At 57.5% G+C, this 19,320-nt stretch overlaps 6 protein-coding genes across 6 annotated transcripts; 4 read left to right on the forward strand and 2 right to left on the reverse strand.

Annotated features, from left to right (window-relative positions):
• Positions 1–118: 118 nt before the first annotated feature.
• Positions 119–1,929, forward strand: B0H64DRAFT_407021 (uncharacterized protein). Its single transcript, XM_062804543.1, has 2 exons — positions 119–1,631; positions 1,684–1,929. The coding sequence occupies exon 1, from the start codon at positions 269–271 to the stop codon at positions 1,475–1,477; it is 1,209 nt and encodes a 402-aa protein (XP_062656061.1). The 5' UTR covers positions 119–268; the 3' UTR covers positions 1,478–1,631; positions 1,684–1,929.
• Positions 1,577–2,296, reverse strand: B0H64DRAFT_230662 (uncharacterized protein). The gene is made up of 3 exons (XM_062799721.1): positions 2,056–2,296; positions 1,907–1,999; positions 1,577–1,846 (listed from the first exon to the last, which is right to left on the reverse strand). Exons 1-3 carry the CDS (start codon positions 2,098–2,100, stop codon positions 1,676–1,678), a joined length of 309 nt encoding a protein of 102 aa, XP_062656062.1. The 5' UTR covers positions 2,101–2,296; the 3' UTR covers positions 1,577–1,675.
• Positions 2,297–2,413: 117 nt separating this feature from the next.
• B0H64DRAFT_347475 (uncharacterized protein) lies at positions 2,414–6,679 on the forward strand. The gene is made up of 3 exons (XM_062801365.1): positions 2,414–3,529; positions 3,584–3,631; positions 3,684–6,679. The coding sequence occupies exons 1-3, from the start codon at positions 2,857–2,859 to the stop codon at positions 6,305–6,307; spliced, it is 3,345 nt and encodes a 1,114-aa protein (XP_062656063.1). The 5' UTR covers positions 2,414–2,856; the 3' UTR covers positions 6,308–6,679.
• Positions 6,680–7,413: 734 nt separating this feature from the next.
• B0H64DRAFT_230688 (uncharacterized protein) lies at positions 7,414–9,792 on the forward strand. Its single transcript, XM_062799722.1, has 4 exons — positions 7,414–7,638; positions 7,730–7,799; positions 7,888–8,108; positions 8,163–9,792. Exons 1-4 carry the CDS (start codon positions 7,566–7,568, stop codon positions 9,599–9,601), a joined length of 1,803 nt encoding a protein of 600 aa, XP_062656064.1. The 5' UTR covers positions 7,414–7,565; the 3' UTR covers positions 9,602–9,792.
• A 1,395-nt stretch (positions 9,793–11,187) lies between these two features.
• Positions 11,188–16,929, forward strand: B0H64DRAFT_377067 (nuclear protein 96-domain-containing protein; the record flags this gene model as incomplete). Its single annotated transcript, XM_062802506.1, has 3 exons — positions 11,188–11,290; positions 11,394–15,193; positions 15,307–16,929. 3 exons carry the CDS (start codon positions 11,188–11,190, stop codon positions 16,927–16,929), a joined length of 5,526 nt encoding a protein of 1,841 aa, XP_062656065.1.
• A 698-nt stretch (positions 16,930–17,627) lies between these two features.
• Positions 17,628–19,273, reverse strand: B0H64DRAFT_310533 (cytochrome P450; the record flags this gene model as incomplete). Its single annotated transcript, XM_062800147.1, has 3 exons — positions 17,628–17,779; positions 17,942–19,056; positions 19,119–19,273. Coding segments are annotated over 3 exons (1,422 nt in total), but the record flags the coding sequence as incomplete, so codon positions are not given.
• Between the last annotated feature and the right edge of the window lie 47 nt (positions 19,274–19,320).

Consider the following 19,320-nt stretch of genomic DNA (forward strand, 5'->3'; position numbering starts at 1 on the left):
AAAGAGGTTGTGGATTTTCGGAAAGCTCGGACCAACAGGGCATGGCGGGGAATCCTCGGAAAGAGAGTGAGCTGAGTGGGCTGGGGTTTACACAGTATTATTAGCACCTATGCGAGCCAGGCACCTTGCCCGGATCTGGGCCTTGAGTCAAAGATGGCATTCGGGAACCATCTTTCGATGCGATTCGCCGAGAAAGCCTCTGAATAACCGGATATAATTATCACCACCACTCAACACTTTAACTACCGCCGCCGCGCCCTCATTAACTATGGCGCCCGCGCTTTGCGTCAACTGCAAAACTGAGCGAGCGCTGATCAAACGGCCCAAGAACCACGCCAAGCTCTGCAAGACATGTTTCATCACTATCTTCGAGGATGAAGTTCACCACACCATCACATCATCACAGCTGTTTCACCGAGGAGAGAAAGTGGCAATAGGAGCGTCTGGCGGCAAGGATTCGACAGTTTTGGCCTCGGTTCTTAAGACGTTGAATGAGCGTCATGACTATGGCTTGGATCTGGTTCTCTTGAGCATAGACGAAGGGATCAAAGGCTACCGTGATGACTCGCTGGAGACGGTCAAGCGGAATGCAGTTCAGTACGATATGCCTCTCACAGTGGTCGGGTATGATGAGCTGTACGGTTGGACGATGGACCAGGTCGTCGAGACGATCGGCAAGAAGGGAAACTGCACATACTGCGGCGTCTTTCGTCGGCAGGCACTCGATCGCGGCGCAAAGATGCTCAGCATCAAGCACGTCGTGACGGGCCACAACGCTGATGACGTCGCCGAGACGGTCCTCATGAACCTCCTCCGAGGCGACCTGGCGCGCCTCTCACGAAGCACTAGTATCGTGACTGGAGACAACCGGTCCGAGGTGAAGAGAAGCAAGCCCCTTAAGTACTCGTACGAGAAGGAAATCGTGCTGTATGCTCATCATAAGAAGCTCGACTACTTCAGCACCGAGTGCATATACAGCCCCGAGGCATTTCGTGGCAGCGCCAGGAGTCTCATCAAGCAGTTGGAGAGGGTGCGTCCGACAGCCATTCTCGACATTGTCCGAAGTGGCGAGGACATGGCGAGGCTGGTTCCCGGAGAGTCGCCGTCGTCCTGCGCTTGCAAGGGACAAAAGACATCGCCTATGGTGTCTGGGGAGGATGACATTGGTGGATGCGGCTCGCAAAACGGACGTACATCGGGGAACGAGATGGCTGCTATGGACAAGCAGCTAAGGGAGAATGAAGCGCACGAAGGGCTCGAGGTCGACGTCGCAATGGCTATGTCTGAGAGCAAGAAGACCGGCGCTAAGAAGCAGAAGGAGCTTCCAATAAGGAGCGGTAACGGAACCTCGAAGAATGCCCCTCGGCAGGTCCGTGGTAACTGCAGCCGCTGTGGCTACATGTCGAGTCAGGAAATCTGCCAGGCATGCATGCTCCTCGAAGGTCTGAATAAGAACCGGGCTCAGATCCAAATATAGGTTTCTGTACAGGGGGAATGTGGATGAATGGTACGAAACTGACGGCTGTCTGTGGTGTCTATGTATGGGTGCGCTCGGCTGTCTCCTGGGTAACCCCTCATTTGTCTGCCGCAGGCGTCTTGACTTCGTTGGTTTATGACATCCTCCTCTCGACCTGTTATACGTAAGCCTCCATGTCGCCTATACTGCTGGTCCGGATTACTTACTCTCCAGGGGTTGTTTAATTCGAACCCCCGCGGCGCTATGGGGTTGTCTGTTTGCCCTCGCAAGTATCCAGTAAGCCTCCTGTCGCGGTCCATCACTGCAAACAAATGTCAGCACACCGAATGGCAATATTTCCCTTAAATATGAAGCTTCAATCGTACTTTGCTGTTAAAGAGTTAGCAATTCATTCATTCAGCGGCTCCCTCGAACAGTATCTCGACCTACCTTATCCCACTGGTCAACCGACCATCTGTGCCTCTTGCCACCGCTCTGCATGTTCTTGATCTTGTTCATCCCGGCACCCGTCACGCCAAACATCTAAAGCCCGTTAGTGACCGGAGTTGACTCGGCACAGGAGCTCGGCGGGAGCTTACGGCGATGATGATCCCGTAGGGAAGAAGCGACTCGAAGGGAATCATTGTAGCGGTATTTTCGGCCTATTTAATTATGTTAGCTTCGAAATACTATAACAAGAGAGAATTGGGAGCATACACGAAGCCCACGTTCCCTAGTTGATTGAAATACAGCTCCGAAGCTTGCTGTTCGCAAGTGTCGCGAATGTCATCGAGTTAGGTTGGCGAATCGCCGGGTTGGTTGAAATCGGGTGCCTCAGGCATAAATGTGGCTCGCATCCCTGTTCAACGCTCAGGGAGTGCACGGGCACCGGTTGTTGAATGCATGCATCAATATGATGACTAAGCTCTCCCTCCATCTCAGCTGCAACCAAGAGAACATTCACGGTCAGCGGACTGGCAGCTGCGACACGGCGAACGACCATCGCAAGACAATTAATTTCCGGTAGTTTCGCGTTTCCAATTGCAGCCAACGCAAAATCACTGGAAAATTTACGTGTCTTCACCTTCACTTCGCCCAAACCTTCATTCAAATCGATAATCCCCATCCTCTCAGCCCTGTGATCGGCGCGTCGCGTACTCCTTTCGTCCTTTGCGCACACCACCGAGCGCTCTCGAGAGTTCCCTTCCGACCTACTGAACGTCCCAAACCACGAGTTGTTTTCGAAGGCTATGCGCTAGGCATGAGCCATTTCGTCCCGTCTGCTTACGCCCACCTGATATGAGCGGCGCCAGCTGCCGCGACGCTTGACGAGGCGCGCCAAACGTCGTGGCCGGCGCCTCGCTACCCCAGAAACCGAACTGGGAAGCAACAATACGAAGATGGCGGACGCGCAGCTCATGGAGGAAGAGTTGCAGCAAAGCGCCATGCAGTCAGAGCGGGAAGCTGGGCTGGCGCAGGGGGGTGCCGACGGGGATGTGGAGATGGGCGACGACTACACGCTCGCTTCTGAAAGTCACATCGACGTCGGCTCCGGGTCCATGGATGGAGATGGAGATGAAGATATGGAGGAAGAGGAAAACAAGGAAGAATACGACGAAGACGAAGACGGGCATGGGGAGCACGACGATGACCACAGCGGGAGTGGCCAGTCTGAAGAAGATGACGGCGATGCCTTTGACGAGGATGCCGAGGGAGAAGAGGACGATGAACTCGTAACCCGCAATCACCGCTCACGACGGAGGTCTGTCAGCATGGCAAACGGCCACCATGACGACGAAGACGACGAAGACGAGGGCGTCGGCGCTGTCAAGATCAGACCCGGCGAGACTGAGGACGAGGATGACAGCGGCGATGATTCGGCGAGTCTGGCTAGCGTTAGCGACGCTGAGTCGGAGGATGAAGCGGAATGGGAGGGCGCCGATAACGATGATGCCGAAGACGACGAGTTCGAGAACGCGGCTGGTCATTGCATCTTCTGCAAGCAGGACGAGGAGCATGACCCGGGCGAGGAGTTCGAGGTGTTTCTCGCTTGTACCAAGTGTGGGGATAACGGTCAGTTGCCCCCCACCCCGCGCTTCTTTGTTTGGAATAACTAACATAATGCAGGCCACCAACAATGCGCGCGAGAGCATGAAGCTCTGGACAGCGAAGATGGTAAGTTTCTCTTCTCGAGGGTTTTATAATTGTTTGTTTCTCACATCAATAGGCCCCGACACTTGGCGATGCCCCAGATGTGCAAATGACCTGGATTCGGATACCCCTGCAGAGGCGGACGAGGACGCCGATATCGACGCCATGGCCGATGGAAGTGGCACACCAACTGCCCGACGCGCTACCGCCCCCAAGGTCGCGCGGGATTTGCTTCCTTCTCAAAAAGGGGCCATCAAGCCCGACTCCCACTCTGTCTTCAACCAGTTGGTCCTCGACGAGGACCCCATGGATGGATCTCGCGTGCTTAGGAAACGCAAGACGTCCTCGATTGAAGCGGACGAGAACATCATAGCCCTACGCAGGCGGCGTAGGAACACCGGTGATGAGCAAAGCAACGAAGATACAGCAACAGGCCAGGAAGAGTCGTCCAGGCCAGTCTCAAGGTCTCTGCGACTGAAGATTCCGAACCAGGCTGCAACTATTGTCAAGAGGACGCGCAATAGCATTGTGATGAAGCTGCAAGTAAATCCGTCCGAGCTCCACCAAATTTTGTCTCAGCAACCAAAGGGACCGAAGAAGCGCTCAAGCCGGGCGCGGCGGCGAACCTCGAGGAGCGAGTCGACCCGTGCAGCACCTCTGCCTCTGGCCGCGATTGCAACACCATTTACACCGAGCGCCTACTCACAACCCTTCTACTCGTTTTATGACAAGGAAACAGACGAGCTGAAAGGCAAGCCTTATGGCGGAATCCTCACGGAAGCCGAAGCCGACACCTCCAAAACGATGCCCACAAACGATGACCGCCGGCGCTTTGACGAAGCCAAACAAAAGGCGGAGGAGGAATGGCGACAGCGGCTACTCAAGAAGCAGGCCGAGGCGGAAGTCCCCACCAAAAAGTCAAGAAAAGCATCAGGCCCTGCGAGTCAGATCGAGTGCATCGAGTTTGGCGGCTGGGAGATCGACACTTGGTATGCGGCGCCCTACCCAGAAGAGTACAGCAGGAATCGCGTCCTTTACATCTGCGAATTCTGCCTCAAGTACATGAACTCGGACTATGTGGCTTGGCGCCATAAACTTAAATGCCCAGCCAAACACCCTCCGGGGGACGAGATCTACAGGCATGGCTCAGTCTCGGTATTCGAGGTGGACGGTCGCAAGAATCCGGTGTACTGCCAGAATCTCTGTCTCTTGGCGAAACTTTTCCTCGGATCCAAAACCCTTTACTACGACGTGGAGCCGTTCCTCTTCTACGTTCTCTGCGAGTACGACGACATGGGTTATCACTTCGTCGGATACTTCTCAAAAGAGAAGCGTGCCAGCAGTCAGAACAACGTTTCCTGTATTCTTACTCTCCCTATCCACCAACGAAAAGGGTACGGGAACCTCCTAATCGACTTCTCCTACCTCTTGACCAGGGTCGAGAATAAAACTGGCTCTCCGGAAAAACCCCTCTCCGACATGGGCTTGGTTTCATACAGGAACTACTGGCGGTTGATAATGTGTCGTTACCTTTTGGACCGGTTTTCCGAGGAGAAGTCTGGGAAAGTAGGCCTCGGTATCAAACAGATCTCGGATGACACAGGGCTGACGCCGGACGATGTCATCTCCGCTTTGGAAGGACTGCGGTGCCTAGTCCGAGACCCGCAGACACAGCTCTACGCTTTCCGTGTAGACTTGCAGTATTGCCGGGAGTACGTTGCGAAGTGGGAGGCGAAGAAGTACGTTCAGCTTAATGAAAAGGCGTTGACATGGACGCCGTACGTCATGGGCAGGAGCAATGCGACAAACTTTGAGTTGGGTCCGGCTCTGAACGCCATCGCCCCACGAGAAGAGGAAGAGGAGGTGAAACCGGCAGTTCCGCCAGAGGAGCCGCTGGTTAATGGAACGGACCCCCCGAATCAACCGGACACTCCTGCCGAGGACACCAAGATTGCACTCGAGCCCGTAGTCCTCGAGTCAACCGAGTCCGGCGAGCCCGCTGAGGCCTCAGAATCCCTTGAGCCAACCGAGACCGGCACGAGCAGCATTGTTAATGGCGACACCAAGCCAGACGACATCCTTACCAATCGGGATTCTGCGGAACAAAAGATGCAGACTGAGGCTGATCCAGAGCCAGTCAAAATCACGGCAGAGAATTGGATTGACCAATACAAAAGCGTCCCTCCCAGTCGGTTCGAAGTGGTCCCGCCCATCAACGGCCGTCGATCCGACCGCACTCGCTCAATGATCCCCCGGCCGCCGGCCGTGCGAACCAGCAGCACCGGCGCCCCGCGACCGAAACCCAAGCGCCCAACCACGTCCCGCCGGTCTACCTCTTCGCGACCTAGGAACAGCACCAGCAACAGCAAGCGGAAGCCGGGTGGCACGGGTCGTGGACCGGGTCGGTGGCCCAAGGGAACCAAGAAGAGCGATTACGGCAACGCCGCTAGCGGCCCGGGTCTTCCGCCGGCTTGGCTCGCCGAGCGCGCTAGGATGGCGGTAGTGGCGGCGGTGTCTAAGAAAGGGGACGGTGAGGGCGTCGATGTTATGGATTCGGTGCAAGTACAATCACCCACCTTGGAAGAAAGCGGTGGGCAGATGCAGAAAGGGAAGGGGAAGGGAAAGGGGAAGGGTAAAGACCCAGGGAAGGAGAATACGGATGTAGAGATGCGGGATGCTGAGGGCGAGGTGGACGCGTGAGTTCGGGCTTGGAACTATCGGGAGGCGGGATGGGATACCACGGCGTTGTTCTTCGGTGGCCTGGGGCGTTGCGTTTTTTCGGGAGGGCATTTGGGCTTCTTTTTCTTTTCCCCTCTGCTATGTACCTTACCTACCGAACAACGGTTCTTGTTGTTTGGCGCCGGATTGAGTATTGTTTGTACGAGTGTATTCCAGACGGGGATGGCTTAGGGAGGGTTTAGAAGGCGTTGTTGGCCCTGAACTCTGGACTTTATGGTGTTGGTTTCTTATGGGTGTATAGGACATTGAAGACGAATGGTGCAACCTCGAATCTCGAATAATGGAAATTCCGGGTGGAAGCATCTACGTCATGGCACTTCCATTTACGCGTGCTCCCTCAGTGCCAGCTCAGCCAGGCTGGGCGCGAATTCTGTCTCCAGCTGCCAACTGAATGTTCCACAGAGTCGCCCCCTGTTGCCCTGGGGGTTGCCTCCCGAAAATGGCTTAGGGCTGCGGTGGCCACTTTCTGGAAGGCTTGGCGATACCGACGGGAACCCAAGTTACGCAGTACGGATACGAAGCATCGTCAGCGCGCTGTTCGAGGCGCGGTTTCTGAACCATTGTTCAGAACTGAGCTTTCAGATCAGATCCCGAAAACACCAGCAGATGGCAAGTCTGGGTCTGGTCGATTCCGGATCGAAAAAATAAAACCCGATTCATCCCTCGTCATCGAATGCCTTTCACCCCTTTTCCGTCGCATAATCTATACTCCGTACATATCTTAGAAACCAAATCTGCTAGCCGTAATTCGGACCGTGTCGATCCACGTAATACTTAATACGCGAGTTGCGCGGCGGTTCCATTCCATTTCGAGGAACGGCCGAGCTTTCCCCCTCTCGCCTCGCATGTCCTGACCACTTCCAGCTTGCATCGCATTCAAACCAAATCTGCGTAGAAGGAGCCGCCGACGACATCACCGTACACGCTGCGCATCGCCATCCTCAATTACCTTCGTCTCTGGCTTGTTTTGTCCGAGGCCTTCAACAAGGCGCATTGCGCTCTCACCAACTGCGAAACCTGAGCTCCCTCCCCAGTGGCGCGCGGCCTTTCTAAAGTGACGGCCGCCAAGCTCGAAGCGGCACGCCGCCCCGACCGCCGCCGACACGCAACACACCTCCATCTTGGTCTTGCGACATAACAGGTTCGCCCTCCTCAAAGACCCAACTCAGCACATCGCAATCATCACGACTTTCCTATCCGCCCCCCTAACGGCGCCAAGATGTCGAAGGTTATCCGGAGCGTCAAAAATGTCACAAAGGGCTACTCCAACGTCCAAATCAAAGTGCGCGAAGGTGGGTTAACTTCAAGAAAATGGCTGCGCCGTGCCGCGGCTAGATCCCACAGTCGGAAAGGATGGATTGTACTGACAGCGCCGGGATGCAGCGACTAGCAATGATCCATGGGGCCCGACAGGGACGCAGATGAGCGAGATCGCTCAGATGACGTTTAACTCGTAAGTGGGACGCGAGAAGGTGTTGTGCGGGGTGGCGCCCCATCGCAGAGTCGAGGATACTGACTCTCTTCGCTTTGTCCGCCTCCAGGTCGACCGAGTTCTACGAAATCATGGATATGATCGACAAGCGGCTCAATGACAAGGGCAAGAACTGGCGGCACGTCCTAAAGGCGCTCAAGGTCACCGACTACTGTCTGCATGAAGGGGCAGAGCTTGTCGTCACCTGGGCCAAGCAGAACATATTCATCATCAAGACGCTGCGGGAGTTCCAGTACATCGATGAAGACGGCAGGGACGTTGGCCAAAACGGTGGGTGTTCCCGTTGCCAGGAGCTGGAAGTGGCGAGCTAACTTGTTCACCTAGTTCGTGTTGCGGCCAAGGAGCTGACCTCCCTGATCTTGGACGACGAAAGGCTACGGGCGGAGCGAAGCGACAGGAAGACCTGGAAGGCCCGTGTCAATGGCGTCGAAGAGTACGCCGCTCAGTACAACCAAGGCAGTCGCCCGGAGCCCCCGCGACAGCGGAACCGGCCGTTCAACGAGGAAGAGGACGCGGAATACCGCTTGGCGATTGAAGCTAGCAAACACCAGGAGGAGGAAGACAGGAGAAAGCGTGAGAGCCGAAATGTCGACGACGACGATGATGACCTTGCAAAGGCCATCAAACTCAGCAAAGAGGAGGAGGATAGGCGCCGGAGGGAGCTAGAGGAGACTAACGCAACTGCTCTATTTGACCCCGAACCTGCCTCAGCATCGACAAGCCAGCCGCAATTCACCGGCTTTAACCAGGGGTACCAGCAAGGGAGCGCGGTCGATTTCTTCGCAAACCCGATCGACCAGAACCAGATGCAGGCTCAGCCTACGGGGTACGTGAACAATGCATACACGGGATTCCAGCCGCAGCAGACCGGGTACCCGAACGGATACAGCAACGGGTTTGTCCAGCAGCAGCCAGCTTTTGACCCATTCGGTCAGCAACAACAGCAGCAGCCGCAAATGTCGCAGCAGAGCTTCCAGCCCCAACCTACCGGATACAACCCCTACATGCAGCAACAGCAGCAGCAGCAACCCCAACCGCAGCAGCAACAGTTCCTCCAGCCACAACCCCAAGATCCTGGCCTGCAACCCGGCAGCAACAACCCTTGGGCCGGGAACAGCAGCCCGCAATCCATCAAGCCCACGCCAACCGGCTCGAACAACCCCTTCGCCCAACGGCCATCAACCGGATACAAACCCCAGTCGACGACCACCCTCGGCAGCCTCCCCGAGCAGAAGACGCTCGCCACCTTCCAACCGCAACAACAGCAATCGTCCTCCCCCTTCAGCGCCATGCAGCAGCCCCAACCGCAATTCCAGCAGCAGCAGCAGCAGCCACAGCAGCAACAGCAGCAGCAACCACAAAGAGAACTCACCGAACACGAGGCGCGGCTCAACGCCCTCCTCGCCGGCGGCGACGGCCTCGACACTTTCGGCAACACGGGCAACCTGCGCATCCCCGCTCAACACACCGCCCCAGGCGTGTTTGTCAACAGCGCCGGCGCCGGGCTGGGTCGCATGAACCCGGACGCGACGGGGAACAACCCCTTCCTAAAGCAGCAATTTACCGGCATGCCCGCTGTGTCGTATCCCCAGCAGCAACAGCAGCAGCACCCGCAGATGCCAGCCGCTACCGGCCCGGCTGGGATGGGTATGGGCATGGGCATGGGAATGGGCGGCGCTGGCGGTGGGTCGACGAATAACCCATTTGCGGCCAGGGGAGGGCAGCAGCAGGGCCAGCAGGGGGGGGATCTGATCCAGTTCTAGGGCTGAGATTGCGCGGTGGAGTGGAGATGGGTGAGGGAGACGAATACAGTGTTGGTGGTTGGGGGGACGATGACGGTAAAGTGCCCAGGAGGTTGAAACCGGCACGGCGCAGAAACTTGGCCGGAGCATGGATAGGTGCGAGGCGCGCACACGATGTGTGCGTGGGTGCCTTGCAAAGGCGTGGCTGTATGCTTCTCTTTGACCCCTTTTTTGGTGTTGGTGGTTTGGACCTGAGAAAGCTTCTTCTTACCGTTTACTCTTTACAACCTAAGTTACCTACTTTTCTGAATCGTTACTTTGTGGACTTTGAGGCTGGGCCCGTTGAAAATAGAACCCGTGGAGGCGTGGGAAAATGGGAACTCCTCGGTTGTGGTTGATGAAACTATCCATGGTCTCTCGATGACTTTCCGAAAATGCTGCAAGCGATCGTGATACTAGCTAAACTTGGTGGCTTTAACCTTGGAAGCACGTTCATTGTAGACCTGACGCTTCGTTCAGATTGCCAGCCCTCGTTTTGTCGACCCGACCGGCGGGACTTGGGATGTGAGTGTGCTTCAAGGTTTGGAATAACACTGGTCGTTGCATCCTGTAAGAATGAATGCCGGCAAATCGGGTGTCTTTGCCGGCGGGTCGGCAACCGGCAACTGACGCCGGCTTTTTCAATCCCAGAGAGAGACGGGAGCAGTGGGGGACAGCTCATGAACGAGACTGGGGGATTTATACTGCTGGCTCAGGCAGGTGCGACTCGAGCCAGTTTGTCATCGCTCCAGGCACCGGACCCCAAGCTTGTGACTAACACATATCCAGGACCAATCAGTCACTTTATTTTCCGTCCGGTTTTCTGTGTAAGTCGAGTCTCGCAGCGTTTGTCGCCTGCAAAGGGATCTGATTTGTGCCTTTGTCGCGAGGCAGACTCGAGATTTTAGTCAGCTTGTCAGCGTCACCAATGAGAACACTGAATTGAACCTCAGGCAGCAACCGCGACCCCACGTGATCGTGTTGAGGTCCAAATGAATATGTCAGCATTGTCCCGTTAGCAAATGCAATCCATAGGGTTAAATACTCGATTCACCATGCGAAAGGATCTCCACAACCTGTCCCTCAATGAACTTGAATCTGAGTGCTTGCTGAATCTGTGAAGACCCGTGCTGTGTTGTGCCCATCAGGTCCGTGCTTTGAACAGCTGCCCCCGGCCACTGCTTTTTTCGCGGTCACGCACTGCTCCGGGGGTCGCGTGATCTGATTGGCTGCCAGCAAGAAGCTTGGACCGACTGTTAGGCAAGGGCTCCTTCTGCTGGGTGAGCAGCGAACTTTCGCGAGCTGCCAACTTCGCCTCATCGCGCGCCTCGATCTTTTTGAAGGGGAAAGAACGCGGTGCTATCCAGCGCAAGCACCTTGTTGCGCAATCAGTGCAGCAATCTCGGGTTTCCTTAACATTTTCCTTCCCATTTTCAATTTCAAGGATCATCATTCAACTGCGACTCGGGTTTTACTCGACAGGCCAGAGTGCCTCGCGCCTTTTTTTCTAACCCCGACAAATCCTCCACATCGCGACATCCAAACCATCGCCATCGACATCGCATACCATGTCATTTGGGTTTGGCGGCGGCACTGGCTTCGGCCAGAATACTCAGAATCAATCGTCCGGCTTTAGTGGATTCGGAACTAATAACACAGGCACAAACACAGGTATGTCACCGCCTCATTTCCTTCGCTTCCTTTCCGCTCTCCTCGGCCACGAATCCTGTCTTGGAGACAATTGTTTGGCGACAATGAAAACTAACTTTTGCAGGCTTTGGTGGCTCATCTGGAACCACTGGCTTTGGCTCCGGAGCCAATACAGGAACCACCGGCACCGGCATGTTTGGCGGCGGCGGCACCGGCAGCACCGGCGGCGCGTTTGGCGCGAACACCACTGGCGCATTCGGCGGTACCGGTGCATTTGGAAGCAAACCAGCTTTTAGCACACCGGCCACAACCAGCGCCGGCGGGGGGTTGTTCGGCAGCGGCGCTACCACAACAACAACAACAGCAGGCGGGACAGGCTTCGGTGGCGGCTTTGGGGGCTCAAATACCACCACCAGCACACCCTTCGGTGGCGGCAGTTCGTCGCTCTTTGGTGCCAAGCCTGCGACAACTGGTTTCGGGGCGGGAACCTCGACTTTCGGCACTGCCGGTAGCACCGGTGGCGGTGGCCTTTTCGGGGGCGGCGCGGGAGCCGGCACCACAGGCTTCGGCGCCACGACCAACCCCGGCATCGGGACGAACATCGGAGACCCTCCCGGAACAGCTGTTGTCCCCTTCTCTCCCACCGTGGAGAAAGAGAACAATACTACTCAAAGCAATTCGTTCCAGAACCTCCTCTTTATGGATGCATATAAGAAGTGGTCTGCAGATGAACTAAGATTGACCGACTACAACCAAGGTAGAAAGACAGGTGGTACCGGCGGGACAGGCGCATTTGGCGGCTCTAATTTTGGTGGCGGTACAACCGGTTTTGGTACCAACACAGCCAGCACCGGATTCGGGACCAACACTGGAACAGGCATGTTTGGAAACACCCAACCGGCGGCGACGGGCTTCGGCGCGACCAACACCGCAACGACTAGCGGGTTTGGCAGCGGCGGTGGTGGTCTGTTCGGCAACAAGCCCGCAGCGGGCGGCATGTTCGGAAACACCGCCACCACCCAACCCGCACAGACTGGTGGAATGTTTGGCGGAGGTGGTACCGGCGCGTTCGGGGGTGGTGGCGCTACGACGACCGCGGGCTTCGGAGCGAATACGGGCGGTACGGGCGGCGGTATGTTCGGAGGCACCAACACAGCGGCAGCCAAGCCTGCCGGATTCAGCTTCGGCAACACCGGCGCCGGTACTGGCGGCGGTGCATTCGGCGGAACAACCGGAACGCCCGGTTTTGGTGCAAACACCACTGCCACCAACACTGGGGGTGGCGGCTTGTTTGGAAATACCGCTCAGACCAACACCGCCGGTGGTGGCCTTTTCGGAGGTCAACAACAACAACAACAACCGCAGCAGCAAACTACCGGCACAGGCTTCGGCGGCGGCACCGGCTTCGGAGCCCAAACCCAAAACACCGGAGGTGGCTTATTCGGCGGCCAACAGCAACAACAAAAGCCCGGTGGTCTATTCGGCGGTGCAACAACGAACACCGGAACTACCGGTGGCCTGTTCGGCGGTGCGAACACCGGGGCGACGTCTGGGTTTGGCGGAAACACGGCAGCGCAGCCTGCAGCGGGTGGCGGCCTGTTTGGCAACAAGCCCGCAGGCACCGGCGGAGGTTTATTTGGCGGCAACACGACCGCTCAACAAGGTACTACTGGCGGCGGCCTCTTTGGCAACCTCGGGGGCAATACACAAGCCCAGCAGCCTGCACAAGGCGGCCTGTTCGGCGGTCTAGGTCAGAGTGCACAAGCCAAACCCTCCCTCTTCGGCAATTCGGCGCCCGCAGGAGGCGGCCTTTTTGGCAACCAACCCGCCCAGCAACAACAGGGCGGTATGTTCGGCGCCAGTAACAACCAGCAGCAGCCGCAGCAGGGCATGTTGGGCAACTCCCTCCTCGGCGCCTCTCAGGGCCAACAAACGCCCCAACAGGCTTTCAACGCGAGCCTTCACGACATCTCCGCATACGGGGCTGCGACACTCTTCTCCGGGCTGCCGGATGACAAGATTCAGAACCCCGGCCCACTTGCGACTCCCCTGTCTGGCACCTCCAAGGTTAAGAGCCGGTCCATCTTGCCCATGTACAAGCTCAGCCCGGCCAACGCCTCGCGCCTTGTCACCCCCCAGAAGAGGGGTTACGGATTCTCATACAGCGCCTATGGCTCTCCCGCCAGCCCATCGAGCGTTTCCAGCACCCCTGGTGGTTTCTCACAGAGCCTCCTTGCCGGCAGCATCAACCGCAGCCTGGGCAAGAGCATCTCGGCTAGCAACCTGCGGCGCAGCTTCAACGTCGAGGACAGCATCCTCCAACCTGGCGCTTTCTCCGCCAACTCCAGCATGCGTCTGCTCGGCAACGGTGGTAACCACAAGAAGCTGGTTATCAACAAGGAAATGCGGAGCGATTTATTCACTTCGCCTAACAAGGAAAAGCAGGTTCCGGAAGACGCCAACGGCTCGAGGAAGCTGGCAAAGCGTGTCAGCTTCGACACCAGCACGGTTGAGACCGCCCCCGAAAGCCGCCCGGCCACTCTGGAGAATGGTTCCAGCACTGACGACCAGGCCCAGCTCAAGCCGAGCACTGCCGCTCGTCCTAGCACCAACGGCGTGAATGGCGCCAAGTCGTCACCTGCCACTTCCGCTCCGGAGATGGAGCAGGTTAAGGGCAACGAACTCGCCATTGTCCCTGAAGAGGAGTCGCCTGTGGCCGTGCGGACCGAGAAGAAGCTCGGTTCCACGATCGAGCCGGGCGGCTACTGGATGTCGCCAAGCGTTGAAGAGATCCGTGCTATGAACAGGGTGCAGCGCCAGCGGATCCCCGACTTCACCGTCGGCCGCGAGAATGTTGGCAGCGTCACCTTCAAAATTCCCGTTGACCTCAGCAACATCAATCTCGATGAGCTATTCGACGGCATTGTCGTCTTGGTTCCCCGCTCTGCCACCGTTTACCCCGTGGCGGCGAAGAAGCCTCCCGTCGGCAAGGGGCTGAATGTACCTGCAGTCATCTCGCTCGAGCACTCGTATCCTCGTGGTGGTCTCGCGACCACTGGCCGTCGCCTCGAGCGTCACATCGAGAGGCTCAAGACGGCTATTCCCGACACGACTTTCGAGAGCTACGAAAAGGAAACCGGCGTTTGGACATTCTCGGTGGAGCATTTCACAACCTACGGTCTAGGTGACGATGACGATGACGACGACGAAACCGAGATGGAGTCCATCCAGGCTCGTCGCGCAATCTTGAGCCCATCGGTTGTTAAGGACTCGACCTCCCCTTCCGATCCCGACGACACTTTCGAATTCAGGCGCAGCCGGCGCGCTGTTCCCGGCGCTTTCGATGATGCCGCATTGTCGGACAATGAGGAGGTTTCCAATGCCGCTCAACGTCAGGGTACGCTGACTCCTGAACCCCAGGAGGCTGATGCCCCCTTGCCGTCACGCGAATGGCCTGAAGATGAAAGCATGGCTGACGGACCCGATGACTACCAGCTCGAAGCCTATGAACAATCGTCTCAGCAGGGATCCGTCGACGACCAGGACGATTTCTCCCGCTACGCCGACAACGAGGCGCAGGTCCCTGCTGGAATAATGAGGGCGCGTATGCGGGCCTTCAAGAAGTCGACGGCACCTACGAGGATTGAGGTGGCTGGTGGGGATGATTGGACGCAGATTTTGCAGGCGAGCGTGCGGGCGCCGAGGACGGTGGATCGGGCGACGTTGCGCGCTATGAACGAGTCGGGGGCGGTTTGGGATATTAAGGACCGGGGCAGCCCTGCCCCTCAGAGGAATGCCCCTGCGCCCGATGGAGCAGGTTTTGCAACGAGTATCGATTTGATGAAGTCGCTTTTCGAGCAGGCAAAGGGCCCGGCGCAGCCGGTGCAGCCGGTGCAGGCGTCGCCAACGAAGGGTTTCGTGAAGGTTGGTGTCCCGCTCGCCTCCTAGCTGCTCAGCTTCATTGCCACTTGGCGTTTTAGCGTTTCCTCTTGTACCTATTTATTGTGAATACAGACTAAGATTGTTCTTTCCTTTAGTGGCCTTACCAACAACGTCCCAAGGTCGACGCAGAAGAGGGCCCGTCAGTTCCGCGAACCAACTGGGGCCCTAACGAACTGCTCGTCACTACTCACCATGGGGAGCCTAGCCTGCAACCGGTCGACGGGACTTTACCTGCTGCCGATTCTTCAGCAGGATCGCCCGAGACCCTAACTCGGCTCCAACACTATATCGACAATATCTCCGGCAAGGAGGGGCAGCCAATCGCCGGCCCCGAGTTCCGGGAGCTGGCTCTCGGTGACTCTTCTTGGGAGCTAGCGTCTCTTCTTTTTGACGACAATGGATACAGCCTGCCTGTTTTCTGGAGACAATTAGTGTCTGCCGCCACCGACCGTGCACTTGCTCAGGAGCCTGGGCTTGAGGAAAAGGCGATCATCTGCCTCGCAGGCAATCGCGTCGGCGATGCTTGCGGCCACCTCCTTGCGGCAGGGAACTTCCGGCTGGCCACTCTCGTTTCTAGCATCGGCACGCAGAACAAGGACATGAAGGCTCAGCTTAAGGACTGGCGGGAGTCGAATGTGCTGGCCGAGTTTTCCAAGCCTATCCGGGCTATCTATGAGCTCTTGGCCGGTAACGCTGGTGTCTGCTCGGGCGTCAAGAATGCTCCTATTGAGAACCGCGTCGACTCATTTACCATTTCTCAGCGTTTCGGTTTGGACTGGATGCGGTCGTTTGGTCTTCGTCTCTTTTACACCACCGGGGCCGTCCCTAATGTTGCGGAGGCGGTCCGTTCCTTCCAGGCCGACATTGAGCAGGACAAAGAGCCAGAGCCGGACAGCGCTCTGTGGTCGCTCCTCAAGGCGTTTGCGAACCAAGACTTCGACTGGTCGGATACTCGCCTTGGGTGGCTCATGACCAAAGCCATCTACGCCACGGGCAAGGTCTCGTTCGGACAAGATGCGGCCGAGAAGCTCGACATGGCGTCTCTGTCTTTTGCATCCAGCTTGACGGTGCAGTCCCAGTGGGTGCCGGCTACCTTCGTCCTACTCCAGCTATCCGACGCTGGCTCCCGCGAAGCTGCCGTGCGCGACCACCTCGGCCGCCACGCCCACCGGATCGGCTCGGCGCGCAACCCAACCGGCGCCTTCTCCGCCCTGCGCAAGTTCGGCGTGCCCGAGGCGTGGATCTGGGAGGCCAAGGCCCTCGACTTCCGCACCCGCGGCGACTCGCAGCAGGAGTTCCTCGCCCTCGTCTGGGCGCAGAACTACGCCGAGGCCAACCAGGCTTTCGTCCACCGCGTCGGGCCGGACCTGGTCATCGAGCGCGACTTCAACCGCCTGTTCCGCTTCGCGCAGCTGCTGTTCAAGGTCAAGGGGAAGCTGCAGGACTGGGACCGCGCGGCTGCCGTGTATCTGCTCTACCCCATGGCGCGGGTGCAGAGCAGGCAGCAGGGGCTGGACAAGTTCGACCACCAGCTCTTTGACGGGCTGGTGGCGCTGCGCGGGCAGACGCATGGGGATATCCGCCAGGAGGCGGCGATTGGGGATATGGCGGAGGAGCTGATCCGGTGCAGGGGCGGCGATCCGAGACTGTTCGGGCTGCTGCCGGGGGATGTGCGGGGGAAGTACATGCGGACGCAGGCGCTGGAGAATATCTGCTGAGAGGTGACGACAACAAACAAAATTGTGCTTGGTGGGTGAGAGGATAAGAAGTAATGGTTTGACGGAAGGGAAGGGCTGGCTGGACTCGGCAGAATGGCATGGGGATGGTGGGATGTGCTTTGCATGGGATATTCATTGGTGCTAGCCAGCCGGCGCGAGCTGTAGCGTAGCAGTCTTGTTAGTATGTAGCTTACAATCACACGGTTGTCAATATGCCTGGTTCCTTGATCATGTGAATATGTTGATGGTTGTCCCTTATCAAACTCTCCGTCGTTCCGTCCTCGTGAAGTCGACTGCCTCTCCATGTTCTCCTACCCAACCCGGTCACTGTCAGTCCCTCACACGACAAAGAACAAACCGACCCTCTCAGTTAGCGACCAAGACCCGCAAAACTCTCCAACATACCCACCCCCTCTCTCTCACTCACCAAAAGGAGGCAAAAGGAGAAGAAAAAAGAGAGAAAGCACCAAACACCCACCCACCCCAACAACTACCAACAACTACGCCACAACCCTCACCCCCCTCCCACCACCATCACCCCCGCCCCTAACCCGCACCACAACCCTCACCATCCCCCGCGGCTCAAGCACATGCACAGGCAGCACCCCGTCCTCCTTCCCCGGCACCGTGATCACCCCACTGCCCCCCGAAGCAGCACTGCCACTTCCACCACCACCATCACCAGTGGTAGTAGTACTACCGCCAGAAGCAGCCGTGATATCGAACCGGGTCACCAGCAGCGCCGCAAACGCCTGGATCGTCGTGCTGGCGAAGTGCCGGCCGGGACAGAGCGTCTTGCCGCCGCCGAAGGCGCGGAAGGCGGCGGGGTGGTGGGTTGCGGGGCCTTGGGCTGGGTGTATGGTGGGTGTTGGGGTGGTGTCGTCGTTGGTGCTAGTATTGTTGGTGGTGGTGGTGGTGGTGGTGGTGGTGGTAGTAGTGTCACTGTTGAGGGTGGGCTGCTGCTGCTCTGGATCGTGCATTTTGTGCTGGGTGTTGGTATGGGGGAGGAAACGGGAGGGTCGGAACTCCCCCACGTCCGGGCCCCAGATGCGTGGGTCCGCGTGTATCGTGCCGCCTGAGATTTGGACCACGGAGTTTGCGGCTAGGTGGTATGGGCCGGCTTGGCCGGGGAGGGTGGTGGTTGATTTTACGAGCCGGGTCGAGTAGGTGTCGGAGTTTTGGCGTAGGCACTCGCGGAAGAGGGATTGGAGGGCTGGTGAGGAGGTTTTGAGCTTTTCGAGGGACAGTGTTAGGGTGTTGTGGGCTTGGGGGTCTGGGGTGATGGAGGAGGATAGCTCCGAGCGGATGGTGGACAACAAGTTATCGGTGCCAGAGGAGGCCGAGGCGAATAGGTGTAGGACTATCCAGAACGTGGTCGTTGCTGTGTTGACGATGCCGGCAAAGAGGAAGGAGAGCTCGGAGCGAGCGACGGCGCGAAGAGTCCAGCCGTGTTGGAGGGCGAGGGCGACCCGTTGTTGAACAATCTGGGAGGCACCCTTATGGCCGTCACTGGGGAGGTGCCGGTTTTGTAAGAGATACTCCTCGAGAGCGGCCGCTAATGCCTCGCGCCCTCGGTAAGCCCTGGGGGCTGTGATAGAAGGGAGGATTCCCATGAGTAAGGAACCCAGCCCGTGGTCGAAGTCCCAGAACGCAGACTCTAGCTCCGGGTCTAGAGCAAGCGGGTTCTCGTCGCCGTAGAGTAAGTTGGCGGTTGCGATGGCGACAAAATGGCGGATCCACCGAAGGAGGTCGACCGTCTCTTCGCCCCCTTTGTTGTCTTGCAGTGCCTTAACATAACCATCTACCTGTCTTGATAACTCCTTCACCGCCTCCACACCCAGTGCATTTAACGTCTCTCCCGGCCCAAAGGACGAGTACACCAAGTCGTGCATGTCCGCGAGAAACCCCTTTACCTCCCCTGGCTCAGGGTCGATATGTTGCCTAACAATAGCAACCGTCTCATCGTTCAGGCCCAGTGCCCGATGGGTGATATCCGGCACCAACGGCGAAAAAGACAGCGTCTTGGAAGCGCGCTGGACTGCCGCCGCCAGGGACGGGTCTGTGACGATGTACATGCGGGAGCGAGGCACAGGTAGCGTAAAGATGGGCTTGTCGGGGTTGCGGAGGCTGTCTTCTGTATTAGTATGTGACTAGACTAGGTTCATCTCAGGGGTAAACCGAGATCTCACCCGAGATTCTTCACGTATTTCCCACCCAACAGCGCCATGCCCAACAGATGTCCCACAAAGGGCACCGTCGACGGGACGATGGGTGGTTCATCGGGGTGTATCTTGACGAGTTGCCATCGGTAAATCAACACATAAGTTGTAACCAGCAAAGCAACCGTAGTGACAGCGGTGGTGTTCTCCACTGCTAGGTCTATCAAGGAGT

Source organism: Chaetomium fimeti (assembly GCF_033439085.1).
Source record: "Chaetomium fimeti strain CBS 168.71 chromosome Unknown B0H64scaffold_7, whole genome shotgun sequence".
In the NCBI taxonomy this organism is placed as follows: Eukaryota; Fungi; Ascomycota; class Sordariomycetes; order Sordariales; family Chaetomiaceae; genus Chaetomium; species Chaetomium fimeti.